This window comes from Alosa alosa, chromosome 23, assembly GCF_017589495.1.
Source record: "Alosa alosa isolate M-15738 ecotype Scorff River chromosome 23, AALO_Geno_1.1, whole genome shotgun sequence".
In the NCBI taxonomy this organism is placed as follows: Eukaryota; Metazoa; Chordata; class Actinopteri; order Clupeiformes; family Clupeidae; genus Alosa; species Alosa alosa.
Window position 1 is genome coordinate 1,105,521 of NC_063211.1, and position 24,442 is coordinate 1,129,962.

The window sequence follows — 24,442 nt, forward strand, 5'->3', positions numbered from 1 at the left end:
TATTGTTGGAAAATTGTTGGAAAATTGAGATGTGTAAAACACTATTTGACTCAAATGGTAATCAGATAATAATTTGTTATAAAAAAAGAAGACTAAAATGTTTTGACTAAAACTGACTAAGACTAAGATACCTTTAGTTTTCTTTTGACTAAAACTAGACTAAAATGATGAGACTTTTAGTCGACTAAAACTTGACTAACAAAAATGATATTTGAATGACTAAATATGACAAAAGACTAAAAAAGGACATTTTGTCACAAGACTAAGACTAAGACTAAATTAAAAATAGGTGACAAAATGAACACTAGCTGTGATGGCGTGTTGTGATGGTTCCCCCTGTACTGTGTGTTGCAGTAAATCGCTTCCTCCTGATGCTGCTGTGGGGCTGGGTGGCGTGTTGTGATGGTTCCCCCTGTACTGTGTGTTGCAGTAAATCGCTTCCTCCTGATGCTGCTGTGGGGCTGGGTGGCGTGTTGTGATGGTTCCCCCTGTACTGTGTGTTGCAGTAAATCGCTTCCTCCTGATGCTGCTGTGGGGCTGGGTGGCGTGTTGTGATGGTTCCCCCTGTACTGTGTGTTGCAGTAAATCGCTTCCTCCTGATGCTGCTGTGGGGCTGGGTGGCGTGTTGTGATGGTTCCCCCTGTACTGTGTGTTGCAGTAAATCGCTTCCTCCTGATGCTGCTGGTTCTGATGGTGCTGCTGCTCCTGTACAACCGGCTGATGAGGCCACCCGTGCCCCGCAGATACTCAGGTAACACACACACACACACACACTCACACATCCACACACACACACATATATCCACACACACACACCAGTGTTCACAGTTCACAGCTTTTCTGAACTAGTTCAAGTTCAGTTCATACATGCTCAAAGTGAACAGTTCACGTTCAAAGTTCACAATTTTAATTCTGAACTAGTTCAAAATTCAGTTCATTTTACTTTTTTCGTGAGATATTTAAATAAATACTTTTTTTCACACTACGAGCTAGAAATCACGTTCTTTGAAGCTGCTCATTAGACATTTGCTCATGATACTGCAATTATGGGTTTCTTACCAGGTGATGAAACTTGCAGCAGTACAGACAAGCTAGACCATTTCTATACTTAGTGCAATGAAATCCAGCCCTCGGCGCTCTCGTCGTTGCCTGCTACGCGGCGTTGCTATGCCTACCCCACTCTGCTGCAATTCATCACGGGTAACGTTGTGTGGAAGCCAGTATGCTATTCAACTATTCTCAGCCGGACACAATGCATTGCGCACACAATGTCAAAACCATTTCTGTCTGGTGATACATGATTTAAGCGGCACCAGCGAGAATACAGGAGGGAGGAACTTTTCTCTCGCTTTGCGTTTCAAAAAAGAAAACAGATGTCACTCAGTTTTCAATGGAAAACAAATTCCAACGTTCATTTACAGTGATGTCTGCCGTTCATGACACATAATGTGAACTAATTCGCGTTCAAGTTCTTTATTAAAAATGTGTTATGTTCAGTTCAATGTTCACGAAAAAATGAGCGTGTTCAATGAATGCGTTCTTTTGAACTCGTTCACGCACAACACTGACACACACACACTCACACACACACATATACATCCACACACACACATACATACATCCACACACACACACACACACACTCTCACACACACACACACACACATACATACACACACACACACATACATCCAGACACACACACACACATACACATACATACACACACACACACACACATACAGCCACACACACACACACACACACACACACACACACACACATACACACACACACACACACACACACACACACACACACACACACACACACACACACACACACACACACACACACACACACACATACACATACACATACACACACACACACACACACTGCAACTGCCCATATAGACGCACAGATGGATCATGAATGTGCATATATGCACGCTGCCACTCATCGCTACATATATTAATACATATAGAATTTCAGACCCACTAGCAGATGTCAGTACTGTGTCTATATACACATACATACATATACTAATATACTCAAAAACATATGCAAACCTTCAATAACAATGTATTAACAATGTTATTGTATAGAACAGCCAATTTGTAAAATAATGCTCTGGTTGTCAGCTTTGTTGGTGTGTTCATGTATTCCTCTACTCTGCATTTCTGTATAACCCACCACATATGGAGGACTGTCTGTCAGGAACCTACCTACAGGTCAAGATGGGTCAGGATTTGGAGTGGCACTCACACACACACACACACAAACACACACACACACACACTGTCAGGGACCTCCCTATAGGTCAAGATGGGTGAGGATTTGGAGTTGCACTGTTAAGCGCCCCCTGGTGTTTATTTGGGTTCCCACAGGCTCAAAGAAAGAGCATCCAAAGAGTTCCCCGGAACAGGAACTGGACTCGGAAGAACGGAGTTCCATTCCTGTGGTGATCTGTGCGAGTGAAGAGCGTCTCGGGGGTGCCATGGCAACCATCAACAGTGTGCAAAGCAACACGGAAGCCAGTGTGTTTTTCTACATAATCACCTTGCGGGATTCCATCAAGCGCGTCAAGTAGGTCATCTCTCACAGCGACACTTAACGCCAAAGACCTTAGCATGCAGCGCTGTAGCATGTAGCACTGTAGCATGTAGCGCTGTAGCATGTAGCGCTCTAAAATATTTGCTTCACACCTCATACTTAAAAATGTATTCCATTTATACTCTTAATATCTATTAATAGTATTAATCTTGATATTTTAAAGGTATGATTGCACAATTTTTTTACAGGTATTGTAAAGGCACAGTTTGAATCTAATCAAATACACTTTTTGCCATATTCTCGTAATTGGTCACGCATTGCTTTACATTGAACACAGTTGTTGCCTGTAACTTCACTTAATTTACAGGAACTGGAATGGACAGATTTACACCCTTATTCTTTCTAACAGACAGTACATAGAGAACACCCAACTGAAGAAGATCAAGTATAAGATTCTGGAGTTTAACCCCATGGTGTTGAAGGGCAAAGTCAAACCGGAGTCGTCCCGGCCTGACCTGCTTCGCCCTGTAGGTTATACACACACATATATATACACACACACACACACACCTGTAGGTTATCTCTCTCTCTCCAGATACACACACACACACACCTGTAGGTTATCTCTCTCTCTCCAGATACACACACACACACACCTGTAGGTTATCTCTCTCTCTCCAGATACACACACACACACACACACCTGTAGGTTGTCTCTCTCTCTCCACACACACACACACACACACACACACACACACACACACACACCTGTAGGTTATCTCTCTCTCCAGATACACACACACACACACACACACACCTGTAGGTTATCTCTCTCTCCAGATACACACACACACACACACACACACACACCTGTAGGTTATCTCTCTCTCTCCAGATTTACACACACACACACACCTGTAGGTTATTTCTCTCTCTCCAGATTCACACACACACACACACACACACACACACACACACAACAAACACACACACACACACACACACACACACACACACACACACAAACACACATACACACATACACACACACACACACACACACACACACACACACACACACCTGTAGGTTATCTCTCTCTCTCCAGATTCACACACACACACACACCTGTAGGTTATTTCTCTCTCCAGATTGACCCAAACACATTTGTACAATTTCCAGTGTAATTTACAGTTATTTTGAAGTTGTTTTGAAGTTCCGATGACTTTTGCTGTCTTTCTTTCCTGCTGCAGCTCAACTTTGTGCGTTTCTACCTCCCCTTGCTGGCCATCAACCAGAAGAAGCTCATCTACCTGGACGACGATATAATTGTGCAAGGTTATTATTGTCTGTCCCTGCGTTTAGCCAGTAATCAGAACATTGCATATTCATCTTAACACACAATGAGCAGTGGTGTTGTAATCAAGACATGTCTATAGGAAAGCCCTAGATCAAACAGAAACAGAAATAAAAATATAATATAAGTATAAGTATAATAAGTATAAGTATAAGTATATATACTATTTTGATCCCGTGAGGGAAATTTGGTCTCTGCATTTATCCCAATCCGTGAATTAGTGAAACACAAACAGCACACAGTGAACACACAGTGAGGTGAAGCACACACTAATCCCGGCGCAGTGAGTCAGATGCATGATGGCAGCAGCATAATTATTATAAGACTCTTTAATGAAATCAGATGCATGATGGCAGCAGCATAATTATTATAAGACTCTTTAATGAAATCAGATGCATGATGGCAGCAGCATAATTATTATAAGACTCTTTATTAATGAAATCAGATGCATGATGGCAGCATCATAATTATTATAAGACTCTTTTGATTTCCTGAGCCTTTCCTCCCTCGTTGCTCCACATGTGACAGGTGACATCAAGGGCCTGTACCAGATCAAGCTCCAGTCGGGACACGCCGCAGCATTCGCCTCAGACTGTGACCTCCCTTCCTCTCATGAGATGGTGCGCAGCGTTGGAATGCAGGTGAGCTACTGACCACTAGAGGGCAGATTGGAGTCATGGGCCGACTGGAAGTGAAACATACTGTATGAAAGGGGTATTTTCTGCATAACTGGCTAAACATCTAACTGTCTAAATGGAGAAGAAGGTTTTCATTGGAATGTGTACTTGAAGGCTCAGAACGTATGCTGGGCTTTTTGAACAGTGTTCTCGCAGAACTATTTCCATTATGTTTGTGTTCACATTTTAAATCAAAGCTTTGATTTCCTCTGAGCCCATCTCCCAGACAACCTACATGGGCTTCCTGGATTACAGGAAACAGGAAGTGCGGGACCTGGGCATCAACCCCACCAAGTGCTCGTTCAATCCAGGTGTATTTGTGGCTGACATCGGCGAGTGGAAACGGCAGAAGATCACCAAACAGCTGGAGAAGTGGCTGATGGAGAACTTCAGGTGAGATGTTAGGAACACTAGTGTGAGCAAATGGCTAGAAAATAAAACAGCCCACAGGCTCAAAATGATATGGAATTTCATACATATGGACTGTGCTAATGTTTGTCTGTTATGATTGGTTAAACATTGCTATATCAAGTGTGATATGCTGTCTGCATATATGCAGTTATTCTTTTCAAAACTCACTCTCTCTCTTCAACAGGGATAACCTTTACAGCAGCGCAATGGCCGGGGGTGTGGCAACCCCCCCAATGCTGATCGTGTTCAATGACAAATACACAACCATTGACCCACTGTGGCACGTAAGACACCTGGGTGAGTCTCAGGCTATAGCGACACCAGCTATCTCTGCGTTTATATCGCAAGAACTATTTGACTCTATGGTGCTATCAAAAATGAGTTTGCTGAAGTTGTTGTCTGTCATCTTGTGAACAATACTGCTGTATAGTTAAATCAGGGGGAAATGTCCCTGTGTGTGTTTATTGTTATTGACTGTTTTAGTCCGTAACATGTTAGCGTTGTTCTTGGTCATAGGCTGGAGTCCAGATGCCCGCTATGCTGAGTCCTTCCTGCAGAAGGCGCAGCTGCTTCACTGGAACGGCCGCTTCAAGCCCTGGGACTTCCCCTGCGTGCACATGGAGCGCTGGGAGAAGTGGTTCATCCCCGACCCATCAGGGCGCTTCTCCCTCATGCGGCCATAAGGGGGCGCCCTGGCCTCCTTAGCAATCTGTTCCCAATAATTTTCAGCATCACTGAGATTGGATCTAACTGTGAATTGTTTGTTCATTGAGATAAATAAATAGACACACACACACACACACACACAAAATGTACACACACTCACACATACAAACACAATTAATCAACTAATCAAACAGACACACACACTCACACACACACACACACTGCTGTCACTGGTTGGTAAAACCACTGAAATCAGTGAGAGTTTGTGTGCTTAATGGTCTGAGCACAAGTAATATGTGGTGGCTCTATAAAATGCATTAGAGAGACATTAAAGGGACAGTCTTTGATTCTGGTAAAAGGTTATTGATGTTTGATCTCAAGAGCCAATCAAATTACAGTTTTTCTCAGTCATTTTGGTGCTTTTCTCACATCACTATTAACATTTGCACAGCAGTTAGTGCATTTCTCAAAACAATTAGTGCAAACTGCAAAACGTAGTGGATAACCTGCAAAAGCACGTCACTTGCTCAAAATGGATAGTCCATTCCTCAAAAGCAAGTATTTATGTCAATGAAACTGCCAGTGTCATCAAAATGAGAAGTCTTGACACCATCGTTTATGAGCAAGATAGCTAAATGGCTTTGTCATGTTTTCATTACGACAGTTTATGCTCTCAGTGTTCCCATGCAAAAAAAGGTCAGAACTCGGTGACACTACCTGAACATGCTCAAGACAGCACTATACAGTACTTGTACAGCCATTTGAAAACTACAGTAAAGTTAGAAATTGCTGTAGTTAGGGGAGTAAGTGAGTACAAGACACTGAATATGTACATTTCACAGTTTTACTGTATATGCTCTTTGCAATTCTACAGCATTGTGACAGAATTTGATAACTAGTTCACCAATTTTGTATGGAATGACTCAAGCAATGAAATGAAGACTATTAGTTTTATTGGGAACGACTATTCAGCATCCATAAGTGTAGTTTATTTTGACTGACATGACAAAGCAACTGATACATGTTCAAAAGCATTTGGAATTTGTTCAGAGGAAGGAGAAATTGCTACTATGATGTGCACAAATGACTACATGTTGTGGAGGTTGAACTAATAGTCATGAGAATGTTCATTCTGATCTGAGAAAAGCACCAAAGCGACTGAGAAAAACTGTAAAACAGCCGGGTTCTTGTGAATGCACACACAACGGAATTCTTGATGACTGTGAGAAGCAATTTGCTGCATTTTATCAAAACCGTGCTTACTTAGAATCAAGTACTACATCTTTGCCTCAAAGGAAATCACACTGGTTTAAACTGCTGAAATCACACTGGTTTAAACTGCTAGCATTGAATGTGGCATGTAGAATGAAGATGCCAAGCATCTAAAAGACACTATTGACAAACTACATATATTGTACAGGGCTACAGAAGAATGGATCTCTGACCGCAGGTTCTGTTATGACTCAGTTGTAAGACGTTAAACAAAGGTGTCCGTCTAACACTCCTTTGTTATTTTTCCTTAAAACCTCTTCAGCTGTTTAAATATTAGTGTTTAGTGCAATACCGCAGGCTTGGATGTTGCCCTGAATCTAGATAGATAGATAAATAGATAGATACTGTAGATAGATAGATATCAGTGTGGATCATGTACTGTAATGTGACTGCTGGTATGCCATGACTCTTTATCTACAACCCATTACATTGCCTTTTGTTCAAGCTGCATCTCAATTTATCATTATTTTTCACCTTTCTGTGGGTCTACCTGAAATATAATTATGTGAATCATTCTCTAAGGTCTGTGAAACCCTAATTTTATAACAAAACATTAGTAGAACAACCTTAGAATGTTGTACTATTTTTTGACTCAGTGTTTATATTTCATGAAATTCAGGTCCAATCAAATGTGCTGTTTAGAGAGCTGCTCAGTCTGATGTGATTTGTAAACAAAGTAACAAAGAGCAAACATAGTAGGAAGTCACTGACAGGAATTTGCAGATGAATTTGCAGTTGAACTGTGTGCTTTTAGTAATCTTGGACAATCTCATGACTTCTGTTTACTTAAAATGTCTCACCCCATAAAACATTTGAAAGAAGAGGACAAACATATAAAAGTGTAAAGATTTGATATACTTTGGCAGGCCCATTCTACTAGGATGTTCTAACAGAGCAGCCTAGAGGAAGTTGCCAAAATAAATGTTTGCAGACTTTGAGAACAGATGTAAAACTTCCTCCTTAATTGAAAGTTAACCACTCAGTGTATTTAAAACATCTCCTCCGTTACTCTCACTGGAGCAGACCGCACTGAAGCTGAAGAACTGACCCGGGCTTGCAGAATGTCCTGTATGACAAAACACAGGGATTTCCTCACAGCCTATTTGCCTTTGCTGTCAGGCAAGTGAGGCAACACTGGGTGATATAAAGGGCTGTCGTCAACAGCAACCACTTACAGGTGCCTGACCAACGTCTCTGAAGAAACCTGGACCTCAGTAAGCTGGTCAAGACTATGTGGTATGGCCATTATCTCTTCTTTCCTTTGCACAGTGGAATACTGTAACTTGGAATACTACTGTAACTTAGCTAATCTCTTTTTTTGCTAATTTCTACAGAAACTTCAAACCAATTCACAAGACATAAAGAATATGTGATTTATCTACTGTGTGTAAATGAATGACCTCAATCAACATGAGCTGCTGATGAATCAGGATGTAGTAACAAACTGTGTCCATTCCTCTCCATTAGGATGCTTCTGTAATTATCTTAATCATGTAATATTTCTCCATTAGGATGCTTCTGTAATTATCTTGATCATGTGATCTTTCTCCATTAGGATGCTTCTGTAATTATGCTGATCATGTGATCTTTCTCCATTAGGATGCTTCTGTAATTATCTTGATCATGTGATCTTTCTCCTGCCATATAGGCTCTCTGTGGCAGCTGTTTTAGCCTTTGTGACCTGTCTACCAGATGACAGCACAGCGGTAGCACTCAAAGCGCATGGGCCAGGTAAAATGCATGACACTAAATGTTGGCTCATATTGTTATTCACATAGGCCTAATGTAGTGCTGCTACTTATGCTGATCCAGAAACAGTCACCTCTTCTAGACAAAAGATATTTATCAGAATCAGCAATCAGGGGCCCATTGCACAAAACTAGGATAAGGGATTAAGCTGGGATATCTTGGTTATCCTGGCTCAATTTATCCGTGATCCAGTTGCACAAAAGCGGGATAGGGGGCAGCAGGATATGTTATGGTATAAGTTACCATGGTGATTTATTCTGTGGAGCTAGCCTGCTCCAGACCAGGCTAAATTCCAGGATCTATTTAATCTCATCCCTTAACTCAGTCAGCAGTCACCACAAACGGAAACCAATAATTTTTCCACTGCCCACTACACATTGTTATCACATATACCTAGACCCACTGTCATTATTTAAACATTTGTGATCATTAAATAACTTTTACATACTCGCCATTCCTGACCTGTCATGCGACAATGTGACGTCACGGGAGTGCCTAACCATTTCACGCGTGGTGGTCGCGGCACTAGTTGCAATATTCTCCTAAACAGAGGTGTTGCAGTTTGTTGCTGTTGTGAAAAGGCTATCGCTACCTACTTCACACCGTAGAAGAAGCAATGAAGCCGCTCTAGTTGCCATGGTGAATCAGTGAATCTGTGATCGGTGGCGGGGTCTATTTGAGGGAGCCGTGAGCGCGCACTTATCCAGGATAGGTTTCACCTGGCTTGATGGATCCGTGTCTGCTCATCATGGCTTGCTCGTTGTGCAACCAATTAAGCCTGTACGCTCTTGTTTTGGATTCATTGAGCGCAGCTCAGTAACTTATCCCGGATGTCTTAATTCTGCTTTTGTGCAACAGGCCCCTGCTTTATTGGCCAGGTTTGCATAAACAAACAAGGAATCTGACTCCGGTTAATACTTAAACACTTAAGTATTAAGTAAAAAAAAGTTGTCACAGCAGCACAGCCCAGTATGTAATGCATAAAAGCATAAAGGTAAGTTCAATTTGAAATCTCTTCTGTGCAGTGCCCCAGGGGCCCCCCCCCCCCCCCACCACCCAAGCCCAAGGGTGCATCCAGGACTGTGCCCTGGCAGGCGATGGTGTACCTGAACGAGGGGGGGTTCTACGGAGGGCACGGTGGCGGCGCAATACTCTCTGACCGTTGGGTGCTGACATCTGGCAGGAACCTCTTCCTGAAGAAGAGCCACAAAGACACGTGTGGACAGCAGCCTCTTGTGCCAAAAGTCTACCTGGGCGTTGCTAAACCTGAGGACGTCGATGCCTCCAAAGAGGCCGCTGTTGAGCAGGTGAGGCCAAAGCGCTCTCTGGATAGTGGCTGACTCAGGATCAGATCTGGCCCTCATCTGGTGCGGTCAGATGCACTCTAGTGGCTGTCCTTGTCTCAGCAGTGCCATTGGCATTGAACAGCTGCTGAGCAAAGAGCAAAGTCTGAAGTCTAACTAAAGCTTGCTATATGCCAGATCTATTTGCAAACTTCATACCATGAGAAAGATTCTAAGCACAAACAGTGGTGGGTCAGCTAAAAGATAAAAAAAAAAAAAAAAGGTAAAAGAAATAAAATGTAAAAATGCATGTATTTTAAAAAAGTCAAACATTCACATCTGATCTGCTTCTCTCCTAGCCTGACGAGCCATGTAGGGTCTGAGCACTCACCGTTCACAGTGCAGTCCGAGGGGCGGGATAATCGGTTGTCTTTCAAATTCCCTCTGCACGCAATAGGACAGCGCTGAGTCCCATACGTTTTCCCACCAGCGGAGCTAGTTGGCTAGTTCAAATTTTTGCCAACTTAAAAAAAGCTTAACTCGTGTCACGCTGTTCGCCAACAGCAACATCCATCTTCTTTGTTTTCAAGTAGCAGGGAATTCACGCCAAACCGTTCCAACTCTGCCATCAATCATTATGTTAAGCCCGCCTAACATCTCTATAAACGATTTGATTGGCCTGATAGAAGTTTAATTTTTCCAGCTCACAAGCCAACGGAGAGTTGCTAGACTAGCCCTGGCAGCAAATGTAATGTAACCGCTAGGGTGCATCTAGATTTTTAGGCTACTTCTCTCCAACATATCAGCTTGAACACATGACTTGGTGTGCACCACGACAGCACGAATATTGATTTGTTCTTATTTCAAACAGGTGTTCTTGCACCCGGAGTTCCAAAACGCCTCAGACTGGGAAAATGACCTTGCACTGATCAAGCTGAAGGAGCCCCTGAGTTTTAACCAGACCTTGATGCCCATCCCTCTCCCAGAGCAAGGGCAGGAGCAGGAGGAGAGGGTTGGAGAGGAGGCCATCTTTGGGGCATGGGACATGGGCATCATCCATTACCAGCCTGGTGCGGTCAAGTACCTCAAGCTGCCCGTGGTGTCCCATGAAGTGTGCCGCGCTGAGTACCAGTCCAGTAAAGGTCCCATCGTAAATGCCAATATGTTCTGCACCGGTGCCAGTGAGTTCCTTATCAACGTGTGCTTCATGGATGCGGGGAACACCCTCGTGTTCCAGAACCCCAAAACAAGAAGAGTTTACGCTGCAGGGATCGTCTCTTTTGACAACGTGTGCGCGTTTAAGAAGTATGCGGTTCACACCAGGGTCTCCACCTACCTGCCGTGGATACGTGACGTCATGAGGGGAGACGAGGTGGTCTCAGCCCAAAGAGAATCACTTGTGGCCGATATGTATTCTGGGAAGATTTAGCCTGTTTTGAGGAGTTTTGTTTCCTGTTTCGTTGTTGAACTGTTTTTTGTTTTTCTTTGTTTGTGTCTTCTCTGCCTTTCAGGGTTCCCACTCTAAGTCAAATGTAAAATTCCGTGACTTTTCCCTGACAAAAAAAAAATAATTTCCATGACTTATACTATTTACTAACGTATAGCGTTCAAGAATATTTTACTTTTTAGAGTGAGAGATGAATAAATGGGCATTGATTAAACAAAGTTGGGCTACTCAAGCAAGCAGTAAAGCAAATTACCCGCACAAACAAAGTTCTGCGTGGAAATATTTGTATTAATGCATTCTGGCAAGTACATTTTAAACTGCTACAACAAAATTCCCTGATATTCCATGACTTTGCCCCAAAAATGATAAAATTCCCTGACTTTCCATGTCTGGAATAGACTTTCCAAAATTCCACGATATTCCAGAAATTCCATGACCCGTGGGAACCCTGGTCTTTGTAGTTTCTGCATTTGTTGAGGGGCAACTCAATAATTTATAATAAATCACAACTCATTCCAAACACTTTGTAAAGAGTGGGTCACTTCTTAGTGTGTTAGTTTTTTTTCTGAATGCTTAAACACAACCGTGATTCTTATAGCACAATTTCTAAAACTATTAATACTTATAGTAAAACCACTCACTCAGTTTGCAAAACTAAAAGCACAAACACTGCTTTGCACTCAGTTTGCAAATTTTGTAACACACACTTTGCACAACTGTAGGCACAATTCACTGCACAGCACTCTTTTTGCGGAACTGTAAACACAACTCATGCTTTACACTCAATTTCCAAATGATCAACACACTCCTAGCAAATCTATACACATGTATGGCTATTATTTTCACCATTTTGCCAACTGTTCGGCACACTTTCTCATGTGAAAACTGTTTTAGATAATTAGTTCACTTTGCAATCAGCCTAAGCACTATAAATAAGCTACAGGTCATGTACAATGGGTACAATGGAGGGAGCAGGAAGAGTGAGAAGAGTAAGAATTAGAGGAGGCTGAAGAATAGGACGTGGAGGTGAAGAAGTAGGGGGAAGAGGAGGAGGAAGAGGATGCAGAGGTGAAGAAGTGAGAGGGAGAGGATGACAAGGACAAGGAGGTGAAGTTAGAGGAAGAGGACAAGGAGGAGCAAGAGGAGGATAGGGAGGGGGAAGAGGAAGGGAATTGCAGTGCCCCCACCAACAAAATCAGTCTACATGTGGGGATATTGTCATGTCAGGCCTGGATACGGCATTCCAGAAGATATTTTCCCCGGTGCCTTGGACTAGGACATTGCATGTGATGTAGACGAACTTTTGAGAGACAACCTGATGTAGACTGATTTGTTTTGTTGCCATTTTGTGTTTTGACTTGGAAAAACGCAATTCAATAACTGACTGCAGTAATCATATCCGCATGTGGGCGGTACAGCACCTCCTAGTGTTGAAATTAAAACCAAATCAGACAGTAAATTGCACACATTCAGTGGCAAGTTCTGGCAACTGACCGGTCACTAGGTGGTGCACTATGTGAACGAGTCGATATTTGCATCATGTTTATGATCAGTGCAAAAACAAAGTTCCAACTAGACCCCAGATTTGAGTGTACACTTCACTGATGAAGTTGCACTTCACTGATTTCATTCTTCGCTAGAAAAAGTTCACGTTCTTCTCTAAACTGTTTTGCAATATTTTATTTTATATTTTCGACTCTCAGAACAGCATGATCTTCAGGACTGTACCTTATGGAAATCGATCTGTCTCGTCAGGATATTTATGGCTAAGCCTAGTAGATGCCCAATTCTTTACTCCCTTATTCGTGAGAATAATTTAAGATTAGTATCTGAGGACAGATAGCCAAACAGACACAGGAAAGTCACAGAACACCTTAATACAATCCTGATAGCCATAACTGTTTAATGCACTTTGCTCATGTAATATCCTTGGTGGTGGTTAGTGAGGTTTCCCCCTTCACTGTAAAACACTTTGAGTGCCTAGAAAAGCGCTATATAAATGTCATGTGTTGTAATAACTATCCTTCTATAAACACTATTGATAGCTTTGGCTGATAAACAGGCAGTGTGGCAAAGGAGACTGACAAATCACCAAGCTGCACCAACTTTCCCTTTTCGTAAACATTTAATGGTTCACGTGACAGGAATTCAGAACTCCATAACCAGCTCCGTTAAATATTAACAAATTTACAGTCATGAGGAATGTAAAAAACAAAAAGAAAACACAATTTCAAACACAAGCAGTGCCTAAAAAACCCTCCCCCTCTCCCAACCCTGTCCAATCCCCTTTCAGCATCCACCCCCCCCATGGCAAAGATCCGTCGTCAAGGAGACACAAAGTTCCGCCCCCACCCAAGTCAGTCACACCCTGCCCCACTCGGTTTTTCAATCTCTCAGAGCTCGTCCTTTTCTGTGGAGGCCTGGGAGGAAACAGAAGCAGCACAAAGGCTTTAGTCGCAGGTCGTTTCGACAGACTGACCAGACACACTTTACACACCGACACCGCCATGCTCGAAATAAGGGATTAGTGGATATTCCAAGTACATGGTTTAGTCACTAATCTGCGAAGTTAAACATCCTGATAGCAGAGCAGTATGGCTTCATTCTCTTGACAAAAAAAAAAAAAAAAGCCAAAACGCTCCTCTAAGTTAACTTACCCAGGTTTGTAACTAAACCACTGTGTGTGTGTGACCAGGCCCAGTGAGGACACAATGAGGTGTGTGTGAGAGTGTGTGAGAGACAAATCTGTGTGTGAGAGAAATCTGTGAGACTCACGGTGTCCTTCTCGGTCTCGTCATCCTCAGCGTCTATGTCTTCTTCGACATCATCTTCCTCAGCTACGTCCTCTGGCTCCTCCTCTGGCTCCTCCTCCACCTAGACACACACAGGTACGTCACACACTTCACCTCCGTTTCCATAGTAACTCCAGTGCATGCGTGTGTGTATATTGCTCTACGCCAAATAGCATGTTCATAGGTCGCATGTGCGGAGATGGTACTGGTACTTTTATCCAACAGAGTTGGTGCATTTCGGATAATACAACATCTAACAATATTTAGATGAATTATAACTTTTCTAATATTGTCAATCCAAATAAAAGCGTTCCTGCGTGTGTGTGTTAGCGTGTGTGTACCTGTTCGGCGAGGTCGACATTCATGCTTAGCCTCAGCATTCTCTCGATGCGGTCTCCGTAGGCTTTAGTGTCGGCCAGCTGGTAGCCTGAGCGCAGCGTCGCCGTCTCAAACAGAACCACCGCCAGATCTGCCGCCGTCTGGTCTTCAGCGTTAGCCTGAGAGAGAGAGAGAGAGAGAGAGAGAGAGAGAGAGAGAGAGAGAGAGAGAGAGAGAGAGAGAGAGAGAGAGAGAGAGAGAGAGAGAGAGAGAGAGAGAGAGAGAGAGAGATCAAACAAGTTAATACCCATCCCTACTGTTTAAAGGTCAGCTAAATAAAACCAAACTCAGTTAAGGCTAACAGCATTCACATGATGGGGAAATATATTGACTTACATTTACTCTTTTCAGCATCTGTTTAATCAGGGGATGTTTGGGGTTAATTTCCAGGGTTTTCTTCTGGCTGGCATAATAGCTGGAGGAGAAAGAGAGAACACAGTCAGCTCTCTGTGCTGCAGGAGACACAACAGCACTTAACACACACAACCCTGTACAAACTCAACAACAACAACCACCAGCTGTGGAACAAACAAAACCAAAACCCTATTTATTCAGCTGACTACTGTACAAACAGAGCTGCTCGCTGCTTTTGTAACTGCCCACGTAATGATTCAAAATGTGTTGAATATGTTCATATACGCTGTGGCACGGTCTACTTTACTTGTCTAACTGTAAACATTATAATGCATCATATTTCTGCATAAAATGTTTTTTTTAAAAAAACTCAATGTTATATATTAGATTCAAACAATGCAAACTTCCACTTCCAAAAAGGTAAAGACTGATCGAAATCTCCATGGGGGCATACTTTGTGCATATTGCATGTTAGGGTGCATACTTTGTGCAGGGGGCATGTTAGGGGGCATACTTTGTGCATGGGGCATGTTAGGGGGCATACTTTGTGGAGATTGCATGTTAGGGGGCATATTTTGTTAGGGGGCATATAGAGGGCATTACTTTGTGGAGATGTCCTTGCCGGTCTGGTAGGCCTGGGCCTTCATGATGCGCTCCATGTTGCCAGACCAGCCATACTGACTGGCCACCAGAGCGCAGGGGGAGTTGGTCAGTCTCTGGGACAGCACAGCCTTCTCGATCTGCAACAGACGTGTGAGGAGAGTGAGTGGTCAGTCTCTCTACCAAACGTGGCCTCATGACCTACGGTAGGCTGCACCTCTTATGGGACCACTACTGCCACCTACAGGGCACTTCATTAGTCTAAAACATGCTGGAATATATATTCATTAGTCTCAAAACATGCTGTAATAAATATATATATATAGTCATTAGTCTCAAAACATGCTGTAATATATATTCATTAGTCTCAAAACATGCTGTAATAAATAAATATATATATATATATATATATAGTCATTAGTCTCAAAACATGCTGTAATATATATTCATTAGTCTCAAAACATGCTGGAATATATATAGTCATTAGTCTCAAAACATGCTGGAATATATATATAGGCATTCCTGAAAAATAACAAGTAAACGTTTTGTCCTGCCTATTCACAGGCCAATTTTGTTCTGTACAGTTCCACACATAAGAGAGAATATTGCACAACCTGTTCCTTTGGCCAAAAATGGGTGCTTGTGCACGGATGGTGGTGGTTAGTTGGCAAATTGGCTTGAAGTCAAATACAATCCTTAATTTGTATCTCCACTTAAGCGACTGCCTCTCATCAGTGAAAGCAAAGTGTTCGAATATGCCACATGTAGTGCTGTTGCAGCTACCTTGTCCTTGAGGGCGTTGTCCTTCATCCAGGTGGTGAGGGGCTCATACTCCTTTTCCAGGCTCTCCCGCTGCTGCTTGGCCTTGTCGCTCTCGTTGAAGTCAATGCCCTCCTTGGCCACGTTCTGGAAGCGCTTGCCGTCAAACTCGGGCAGCGCCTGGATGCAGTACTCGTCCACGGGCTCCGTCAGGTAGATCACCTCATAGCCCTTCTTCAGCAGCCGCTCAACGAAGGGAGAAGACTCGGCCTGGGGTGGACAGCAAACATTACTTAGGTCACATGAGGTAGAAATGTTCCGATGTTTAGCCGACGCTTTTAAAGCGACAGACTCCCACTATAGGTTGGGGAGGCAGCTCTCCTACCTCTGCTCCACCAAGCCCACTCAATAGCACTTTTATTTATACAACACAATTCATTTACACTGGCAATTCCAAGTGCTTTACAAATGACCAGATAAAAGAACATCTACTTTCACCCTTAAGGCTCAAGTCTTCATATTGGTCATTATTTGACATTTAATCAAATGAATGAAAATGAATCAAACATCTAATGCATCCACTACTGACACCAAACTGAACTGTAAACATTTAAAAAAAAATAAAAAAATAAAAAAACACATGACAAACACAATCTTTTTGACACCTCAGGCTCGCCATACCTCCTTCCTGCTGGTGGCAGCCATGAAGTAGATCTTGTCCTGCTTCTCCTTCATCCTCTCCACATACTGCTCCAGGCTGGCCGGCTCCTTCTCGCTGTTGGACGTCTGGAAGCGCAGCAGCTTGGCCAGGCGGGTGCGGTTGGAGTGGTCCTCGATCACGCCCAGCTTGATGTTGGTGCCAAACTCCTTCCAGAACTTCTCGTTGTACACCTCCTCGGCGATCTTCTTGATCATGTCCAGGGTCTTGCGCACCAGCTTCTTGCGGATGACCTGCGGAGGCGGTTGGAAAGGGTCGGTTAAAACTGCCCAGTGCGGAGCTAGAGAACACGCTCGTGTGCGGAGCTAGAGAACACGCTCGTGTCACTCGGAAGACTGCATGTCTGACACATTGTTGCTGATCGTTCTGCACGAGTCTTACCTTCAGCAGTTTGTGCTGCTGCAGGGTCTCCCTGGAGACGTTGAGGGGCAGGTCATCAGAGTCCACCTGACAGGAGAACAGACAGAATTAGATTTCCTGCACACAGCCCAGTGCTATGCCAACTGTAACTATGGCAATCTGAAATGCAAGATTCTGGCAATACAAAAATCATTAGAAAGCAGAAATTATTTTCAAATGTATCCCCACGTGAAGGCACTGCTGGTTAAGGCACATACAAATGTAAACTCAGGAAGTGGAACAAGCACAACTGGACTTACCACACCCCTGACAAAGTTGAGGTACTTGGGCATCATGTCGTGGAAATCATCAGTGATGAACACTCTGCGTACAAACAGCTGGGGAGAGACATTGGAAGCATGTTATACCAAACAACAAACAAACAAACCAACAGCTGTATGTGTATGTATGTGTGTGTGTGTGTGTGTGTGTGTGTGTGTGTGTGTGTGTGTGCGCATGTACCTTGATGAAGTCATTCTTCTTGGAGCCGTATTCATCAAAAAGGCCACGCGGAGCAGCAGCGGGCACAAACAGGATGGACTTAAAGGTGACCTCTCCCTCCGCCGTGAAGTGGATGTGACCAAGGGGCTCGTCCGAGTCCTTTAAACAGACACACACATGCACTCAATTAAACTGAAAGAAAAATCGGCCTGGTCACTGGCTACTGGGTATTGTAGTTCAGAGTTAGGAGGACTTGTACCATAGCGGCCAATGGCAAACCCTAGCTACGGACACTATCTCTATAGAAACACATCCCAACGTTCTACTGAAGGGATACATCAGCCACTTGATTACTTATCTGGTAAACATTTAGTCTACACCGCCACCATCTGGTCATCTTGTGTTGTACGTAAAGGCAGTAGTGTTACTCTAAAACCTCCTTTTTCTCAGAAGCTTGAATGACCATCCTCATTTGTAAGTGGCTTTGGATAAACGTGTCAGCTAAACGGATCTTATTCACCCACTGCAAGGAGGACTGGTCATGGTTTCTTAATATGGCGTATTGCTACATACGCCACTAGATTGTGGTACATTTGAATGGGTGCGTTATGGCTGACCTTGGAGAAGGTCTTGTAGAAGGCCTTATACTCGTCCTCCTCCACCTCCCTAGAGGGGCGCTGCCAGATGGGCTTAATGTCGTTCATCAGCTCCCAGTCCCACACCGTCTTCTCCACCTGAGAGAGAGAGAGAGAGAGAGAGAGAGAGAGAGAGAGAGAGAGAGAGAGAGAGAGAGAAGAGAGAGAGAGAGAGAGAGATTAATCGACTATGAAAAGAATTGTACCAGCCCAAATGTAGAATACTATATGAATAAATTTGAAATTGAACAGTGTCCAGTGTGTGAGAAGCGGGCCCTGGGGTGTGTGAGAAGCGGGCCCTGGGGTTTTGGGGTTTTGGGGTTTTACCTTCTTGGTCTTGGGCTTGTCCTCCTTCTCCTCTTCCTCCTCCACCTCTACCTCATCCTCAGTGGCGTCCTCCTCTTTAGCCTCCTCCTTGGCAGCCTCGTCATCCTCATCGATGGGCTCCTCTACCGTTTCCGTCTGGCGGGAGGAGGGAAGTAGATAAGTAACAGCCATGAATTTCATCGTCGCAAAAAATGCAACAATTTTAAATGCAATTGTTAATTTGCCACTTTATCTGCTAAGCACTCATTTTTGATCAAATTTCATGAACATTTGACTTATTTCTTTTAACCACCAACAGTGGCATTGAATTCTTTGGTATAACAGTCCATGTGTATGTATCAGTGTTTCCCATACATTGACTTATTTGTGGCGGCCCACCACAATATCAACATTGACCACCACACAATGATTTTCCAGGTTGTACTAAATTGTGCTTAAATCTGGTTAGCATCATAACCACGCTGTGCTAATTTGTTAAAAACTGTTGTATTCAAGTTAATTTTGCAAACCAACCACCACAAATGGAATTCAATTCTGTGGGAAACACTGTGTGTGCATGCCGATGTGAAACGTGCCTTGCTGCTCCAGACGTAGATGGGGAAGTTGATGAACTGCGAGTACTTCCTGACCAGGTTCTTAATGGTCTCCAGCTCCAGGTAATCAGAGGCCTCCTCTTTCATCACGAGCCTGTGGCGAAGAAAGACAACATCACAGACTTAAAAAGACACCCTCTTCATTCAAACCCTAAAGTTATGATTGTATAGACATATCCTTGAAATATCAACTTTACCAAATTAAACATTAGATATCTTACGAATATCATTAAACATTAGATATCTTACGCATATCATTAAACATTAGATATCTTACGCATATCATTAAACATTAGATATCTTACGCATATCATTAAACATTAGATATCTTACGCATATCATTTGAAGTAAACCCCGTTTCCCCGGAATCAATAGTGTTAAGAGACAGACAAACCTGACTTCTAATCTTGCAACTTCTTTTGGAAATCAAAGGTTCTCCCTTCATAAGCAGTAATGTGACCTTGCCATTTATAGAAAACCATCACACATACAAACCCTTAACTAATCCCTTCACGGTTGCTTAGATTAGAGCACTGATTCCAGACCTTCTGGCGAAGCCCCACGTCCTGTTGCACTTACGTGATGGTAGTTCCGCGCCCCAGGGTGTCTCCGCGCGGGTCCTCGATGACTGAAAACTCGTTGGAGTCCGACTCCCAGATGTGCTGCGTGCCGTTGTTGTGCTTGGACGTGACGATGACCTTGTCGGCCACCAGGAAGGCGGAGTAGAAGCCAACGCCGAACTGGCCAATCAGCTCGGACGTGGACTGGCCCTCTGTCTGCATGTCGGTCATCTTGTTGAGGAATTCGCTGGTGCCGGACTTGGCGATGGTTCCCAGGTTCTTCACCAGATCCTCTTTGGTCATGCCGATGCCTGTGTCGGTGATGTGGAGCAGGTTCTTTTCCTTGTCAGCCTGGCGACAGCACAAACAGGAAGGTTAAGGTTTAGAATGTCTCCAGGCATCCCAGCATGCAATGACACCCATTCCCCCAACTGCGAAGAATGGTTGCCAGGATGATTAGTGTCCCCCAATTCACATCCCTCAAACTACTTTTGTTCTGATTTGGATTTTAAATGTTACATTTGTCTTTTTTCTTTTCAACTCTTAATTGCTTTTTACACATCACTCCAGAGTTGTCTGGTTGCCTTTTCTTGCCTGAAGTGAGAAACAATCATTGTTTTTTCTTCTCTAAAAATGCAAAGGGCATTCATATTTCTTAGTTTGAATATTACCTAAATAATCTGCCGTCGCAATATGAGCACATATTTCCTTATCGTTGTCGCTTTCAGCAGGTGACATTTACGGTCATAATACAAGACTGTGCCAAGTCATAAAAAACGGATATTATCTATCTGTGACTTCCGAAAGAGCACCTACCAAACAAATGACTCTGATAGTGACAACTAGGTCATCATGTTTTGACAGAAAGCCTAGCCACCACAGCAAATGCCTCACATATGGCCCTGTCACACATATCTGTCTGGATAGGGCACTGGCTAAACGATACCAGACTTTTTGCAAAACATATGTAAAGTCAAAAGGCCCATTTCCATGTTGCAGGAATACACACTGGCTTGCTGTCTCACAGGAAAACATTAAATATGATGTGTAGAGAGGGCATGAAAACCATGCCCACCTTAATCTTCACGGTCAGTTCTTCGTTGGCAGCCAAGGCATCATCCCTGGTCAGCGAGAGCAAGCGGATCTTGTCCAGGGCGTCAGAAGCGTTGGAGATGAGCTCCCTCAAGAAGATCTGAGTCAGCAAGACAGGGTGGGAGGAGAGGGGGGGTGAAAGGTTATTTAATGAAAGTTACTACCTCGTCACAAGACAGTGTGCTGATTACAGCAGTCATACACTCAACAGCTAGCGGTTAGCCTCGCAGAGTAACACACACACACACACACACACACACACACACAGACACAGCTAGTGGTTACCCTCTCAGAGTAACACCAGCTCTGAGACCATCACGCATCAAATAATAACTTTGATGTGCTAGATAACAGACATGTTGAAGAAATACTGGTGCATTCAAATATTATAAATATTATGCTGTAGTCTTTGCTGCCGGATGTAGCACATCAGAGGCAGAGCAAACCACAGAAGCACAACAACAATCTTGATATCGTGGGTTGTTTTTAAGTCAGTGAGTTTTGCAGGCAATTCAACAAACAGAACACCTGTATCAGGTGCGCCCCTCGCATAACACCTGCATCAGGTGCGCCCCTCATAACACCTGCATCAGGTGCGCCCCTCATAACACCTGCATCAGGTGCGCCCCTCATAACACCTGCATCAGGTGCGCCCCTCATAACACCTGCATCAGGTGCGCCACTCACCTCCTTGTTCTTGTACAGGGAGTTGATGATGAGCTTCATCATGCGGTTGACCTCAGCCTGGAAGGCATGCTTTTCCGACTTATCTCGAATTTCCTTAATCTGCGCTGCGTTCAATCCATCCAGTTGAATAGCTTCTTCCTCCCTGATGGAAACAGAAAGGCAGATTGGGGTGAAGAAGCAGATGTGATGGAGTCCCAATAGACTCATCTCAACCCCCAGCACAGCCCTGGGAGGCCTGAGGCAAGTCAAGACAGTTCAGTTACGATGCCTTGCCTACCCCACCCCCCTTCATAAAATACCCCACTGGGAGGTTTACAGCACAGTCTCATGAGAGGAACAGAACTCTATCAAGTCATAAGGTGTAAGTAACAGCTGCAGCTTCAGATCTTTTTGGCAACAGACCAGTGGGAAGTTCACCTAAAATTAGATGTTCTGTGTTTTGGAAAAAGCAATGGAGAGCAACAGCGGTCTTATATGGCTGTTACTTTCGGCTCAGCTAAGCAAGTACACACACACACACACACACACACACACACACACACACACACCTTTGTACAACTTCATCATCTGTCTTGGAACCATCTCTGCTTTTTCCTAGATCATCCTCCACGGTTCCGTCAATGTCAAGATCATCTTCTGCCTGCACAGATGCTGCAAAGATAAACCATTTTCTTTTACAAACACAAATAATAACTGATGCAGTTTTGTGGTCATATCAAACGCCAACCCAGAGATGGAGAACTACACACACATTCTCCATCTGAAAGGCAATCTCCAGCCAGATACTACACAATCTAATAAAGACACAACTCTAACCAAACCCTTGTGATGGACCCGTCAGGATGATATAAGTAGCGGGGCTAATTTGGGCTTTTGAGGTTGATGAAATCAGTTGTTCAGATTAGAAATTAGTTCCTTGGTGTTGTCCCGCTGCCCCCGTCGACTTTAGGCCTGTGCTAACATGTTAGATTATCATATTTATTCACATGTTGTTCAACTTGGCCGATGATAGAGATGACAACCGACGGACACTTTACTCCATCTCACACCTAGTTATGGACCTAACGTTAAATGGGAGAACAAACGCTGCCGTCAGCCATCGGTCAGGGGGTGCTTTTCCTTGAGAGGAAAAGGGAAATTCACCTCGCGCGCTGAGAAGTGAAGCCAGAACGTTGAGGCACGTTTAGTTTGAAGTTGTATGTTAACGTTTGCTATGTTTAGCACGGAGTGACGAATTAAATGTTATGCTGGGACGTGCATTGTCATATCGTTACCACAGTCAACCTAGAAAGCGAGCTAACGTTGGTCCGCGTTTATGACTACCGTTACCGTTCCTGACGACGTTAACGTTAGCTGCTAACCTAACGTTAGCCGGTCAGCCAAGTTCCCGTAAAACCTAGCTCCCAACACATCCGTATGCAAAATCCTGCGTTATTCTGTTGTACAGAAAGCTAAAAATGCACGACGAGTTGGCCTATATACACTTTGCATTAACGTTAAGGTTCACACGTGGAAAGTCGTTGGGGTTAACGTTAGCATTATCCAGCTTCCAAATTAACGTTACCTTAAAATATTCAAGAGGAAACTTCGAGAAGCAAAATTAATCAGTCTTGCCTGCAGCCCATCCACCTCACAGTATCCTACAACGTTAACGTTCTTCAATAGATGGCCACAGTAACTTAATGAACTATTAAATCAAATGGAATTCAACTGACTCAACTTATTACCAAAAATCTGAATAACAACATGACCTGTCAATTTGACAACAAAGACATTATTTATAACGTTAGCTTACTAGCCATCATTCAAGTTCAAAACGCAGGAATGAAAAGAAACCCGGCATAAGTCATGAGGGTCTGCAAATAAAATGTGAGGTTTACGTTAGGTAGCAAACTCTAAAATTAATGACTAAGATTAGCTAACGTTACTTACTGAAGGCAAGAAGAGCACATAGAAGACCTAAGATCCATAAACGCTTCATTTTGATGAAGTAAAATTCACTTCAGGATGCCTTTTACAGTCCTTCGGATGGGATCTGCGCGGATGGCCGATCTGTAGTCGACTTTATGAAAGGACTAGTTTGATGGAGGCGGACTACCTTAGCTGACCAATCGCTGTTACCCACGCACAACACAGAACCAATAGCAGAGCGATCAGCGGCATACGTCTTCCAATCGTGGCCTTACATGTCCGATTTAACACCCGAAAATCGTGGCTGGATTTCATTGGATGAAGTGGATGTCGAGCGTGAACGTTTTCTGACAGGCCGGTCATTCATCCGGGGAATTCAAGACGTTTACCTTGACTACCGCTCTCTGATAACTGTTGCTATGCGGTTCCTTGTCTTGTACATTTCACCAAACCAAGGTCGACAACGTGCATTGTATCGTTCAGTGAAATGTAAACATTTTCAAATAGTTACGTTTGCATTGCATGGTTGGTAAGATTTTGAAAGCGGAGAGTATGTTGCATAGCGTACACACTGAGTTTGGAATTTAATTGTTCATCATCTGTATCCTGAACAGAATTAGGCCTACAACAGTCGGGATACGTGTCAGATAGCCAGGATAGCAGGATTATAAAGTGTGTAGCCTAAGGTTATAAAGTGTGTTTGGTTAGGCTACTGTTGTATCACTCACATCTCACATTTTGTAGACCTTAATCATTAACCTGTTCATCACCTCTCTCTCT

The 24,442-nt window shown here is 43.5% G+C and overlaps 3 protein-coding genes across 5 annotated transcripts in view; 2 read left to right on the forward strand and 1 right to left on the reverse strand.

Annotated features, from left to right (window-relative positions):
- The window catches only part of glt8d2 (glycosyltransferase 8 domain containing 2), a 14,504-nt gene extending 8,492 nt beyond the window's left edge, over positions 1-6,012 (forward strand). The window contains exons 2-9 of one of the 3 annotated variants that reach the window (XM_048234483.1): positions 659-751; positions 2,391-2,589; positions 2,966-3,083; positions 3,808-3,892; positions 4,440-4,552; positions 4,803-4,981; positions 5,184-5,296; positions 5,516-6,012. In XM_048234483.1, the coding sequence (XP_048090440.1) occupies positions 676-751; positions 2,391-2,589; positions 2,966-3,083; positions 3,808-3,892; positions 4,440-4,552; positions 4,803-4,981; positions 5,184-5,296; positions 5,516-5,682 (1,050 nt within the window). In that variant the 5' untranslated portion in view covers positions 659-675 and the 3' untranslated portion in view covers positions 5,683-6,012. Of the gene's footprint in view, positions 1-382; positions 752-2,390; positions 2,590-2,965; positions 3,084-3,807; positions 3,893-4,439; positions 4,553-4,802; positions 4,982-5,183; positions 5,297-5,515 lie in introns of those variants that run through there. The other 2 variants (XM_048234481.1, XM_048234482.1) reach the window with 2 other exon arrangements.
- A 3,650-nt stretch (positions 6,013-9,662) lies between these two features.
- LOC125288910 (haptoglobin-like) lies at positions 9,663-11,936 on the forward strand. Its single transcript, XM_048235617.1, has 3 exons — positions 9,663-9,680; positions 9,748-9,993; positions 10,841-11,936. The coding sequence occupies exons 1-3, from the start codon at positions 9,663-9,665 to the stop codon at positions 11,396-11,398; spliced, it is 822 nt and encodes a 273-aa protein (XP_048091574.1). The 3' UTR covers positions 11,399-11,936.
- Positions 11,937-13,522: 1,586 nt separating this feature from the next.
- hsp90b1 (heat shock protein 90, beta (grp94), member 1) lies at positions 13,523-23,833 on the reverse strand. Its single transcript, XM_048234446.1, has 18 exons — positions 23,684-23,833; positions 22,300-22,402; positions 21,752-21,893; positions 21,048-21,164; positions 19,992-20,323; positions 19,395-19,506; positions 18,820-18,954; positions 18,475-18,591; positions 17,879-18,016; positions 17,677-17,754; positions 17,399-17,464; positions 16,981-17,250; positions 16,324-16,569; positions 15,544-15,680; positions 14,923-15,001; positions 14,550-14,705; positions 14,192-14,290; positions 13,523-13,836 (listed from the first exon to the last, which is right to left on the reverse strand). Exons 1-18 carry the CDS (start codon positions 23,730-23,732, stop codon positions 13,810-13,812), a joined length of 2,403 nt encoding a protein of 800 aa, XP_048090403.1. The 5' UTR covers positions 23,733-23,833; the 3' UTR covers positions 13,523-13,809.
- Positions 23,834-24,442: the final 609 nt, after the last annotated feature.

Coding starts and splice junctions, on each gene's coding strand:
- hsp90b1 (XM_048234446.1), bottom strand. CDS start 23,732: ATGAAGCGTTTATGGATCTTAGGTCTTCTATGTGCTCTTCTTGCCTTC. Junction 21,894..22,299: donor GATGATGAAGTTGTACAAAG/GTGTGTGTGTGT, acceptor TGTTTCCATCAG/GGAGGAAGAAGCTATTCAAC. Junction 18,592..18,819: donor ACAAGCCCAAGACCAAGAAG/GTAAAACCCCAA, acceptor TCTCTCTCTCAG/GTGGAGAAGACGGTGTGGGA.
- LOC125288910 (XM_048235617.1), top strand. Junction 9,994..10,840: donor AAGAGGCCGCTGTTGAGCAG/GTGAGGCCAAAG, acceptor TATTTCAAACAG/GTGTTCTTGCACCCGGAGTT.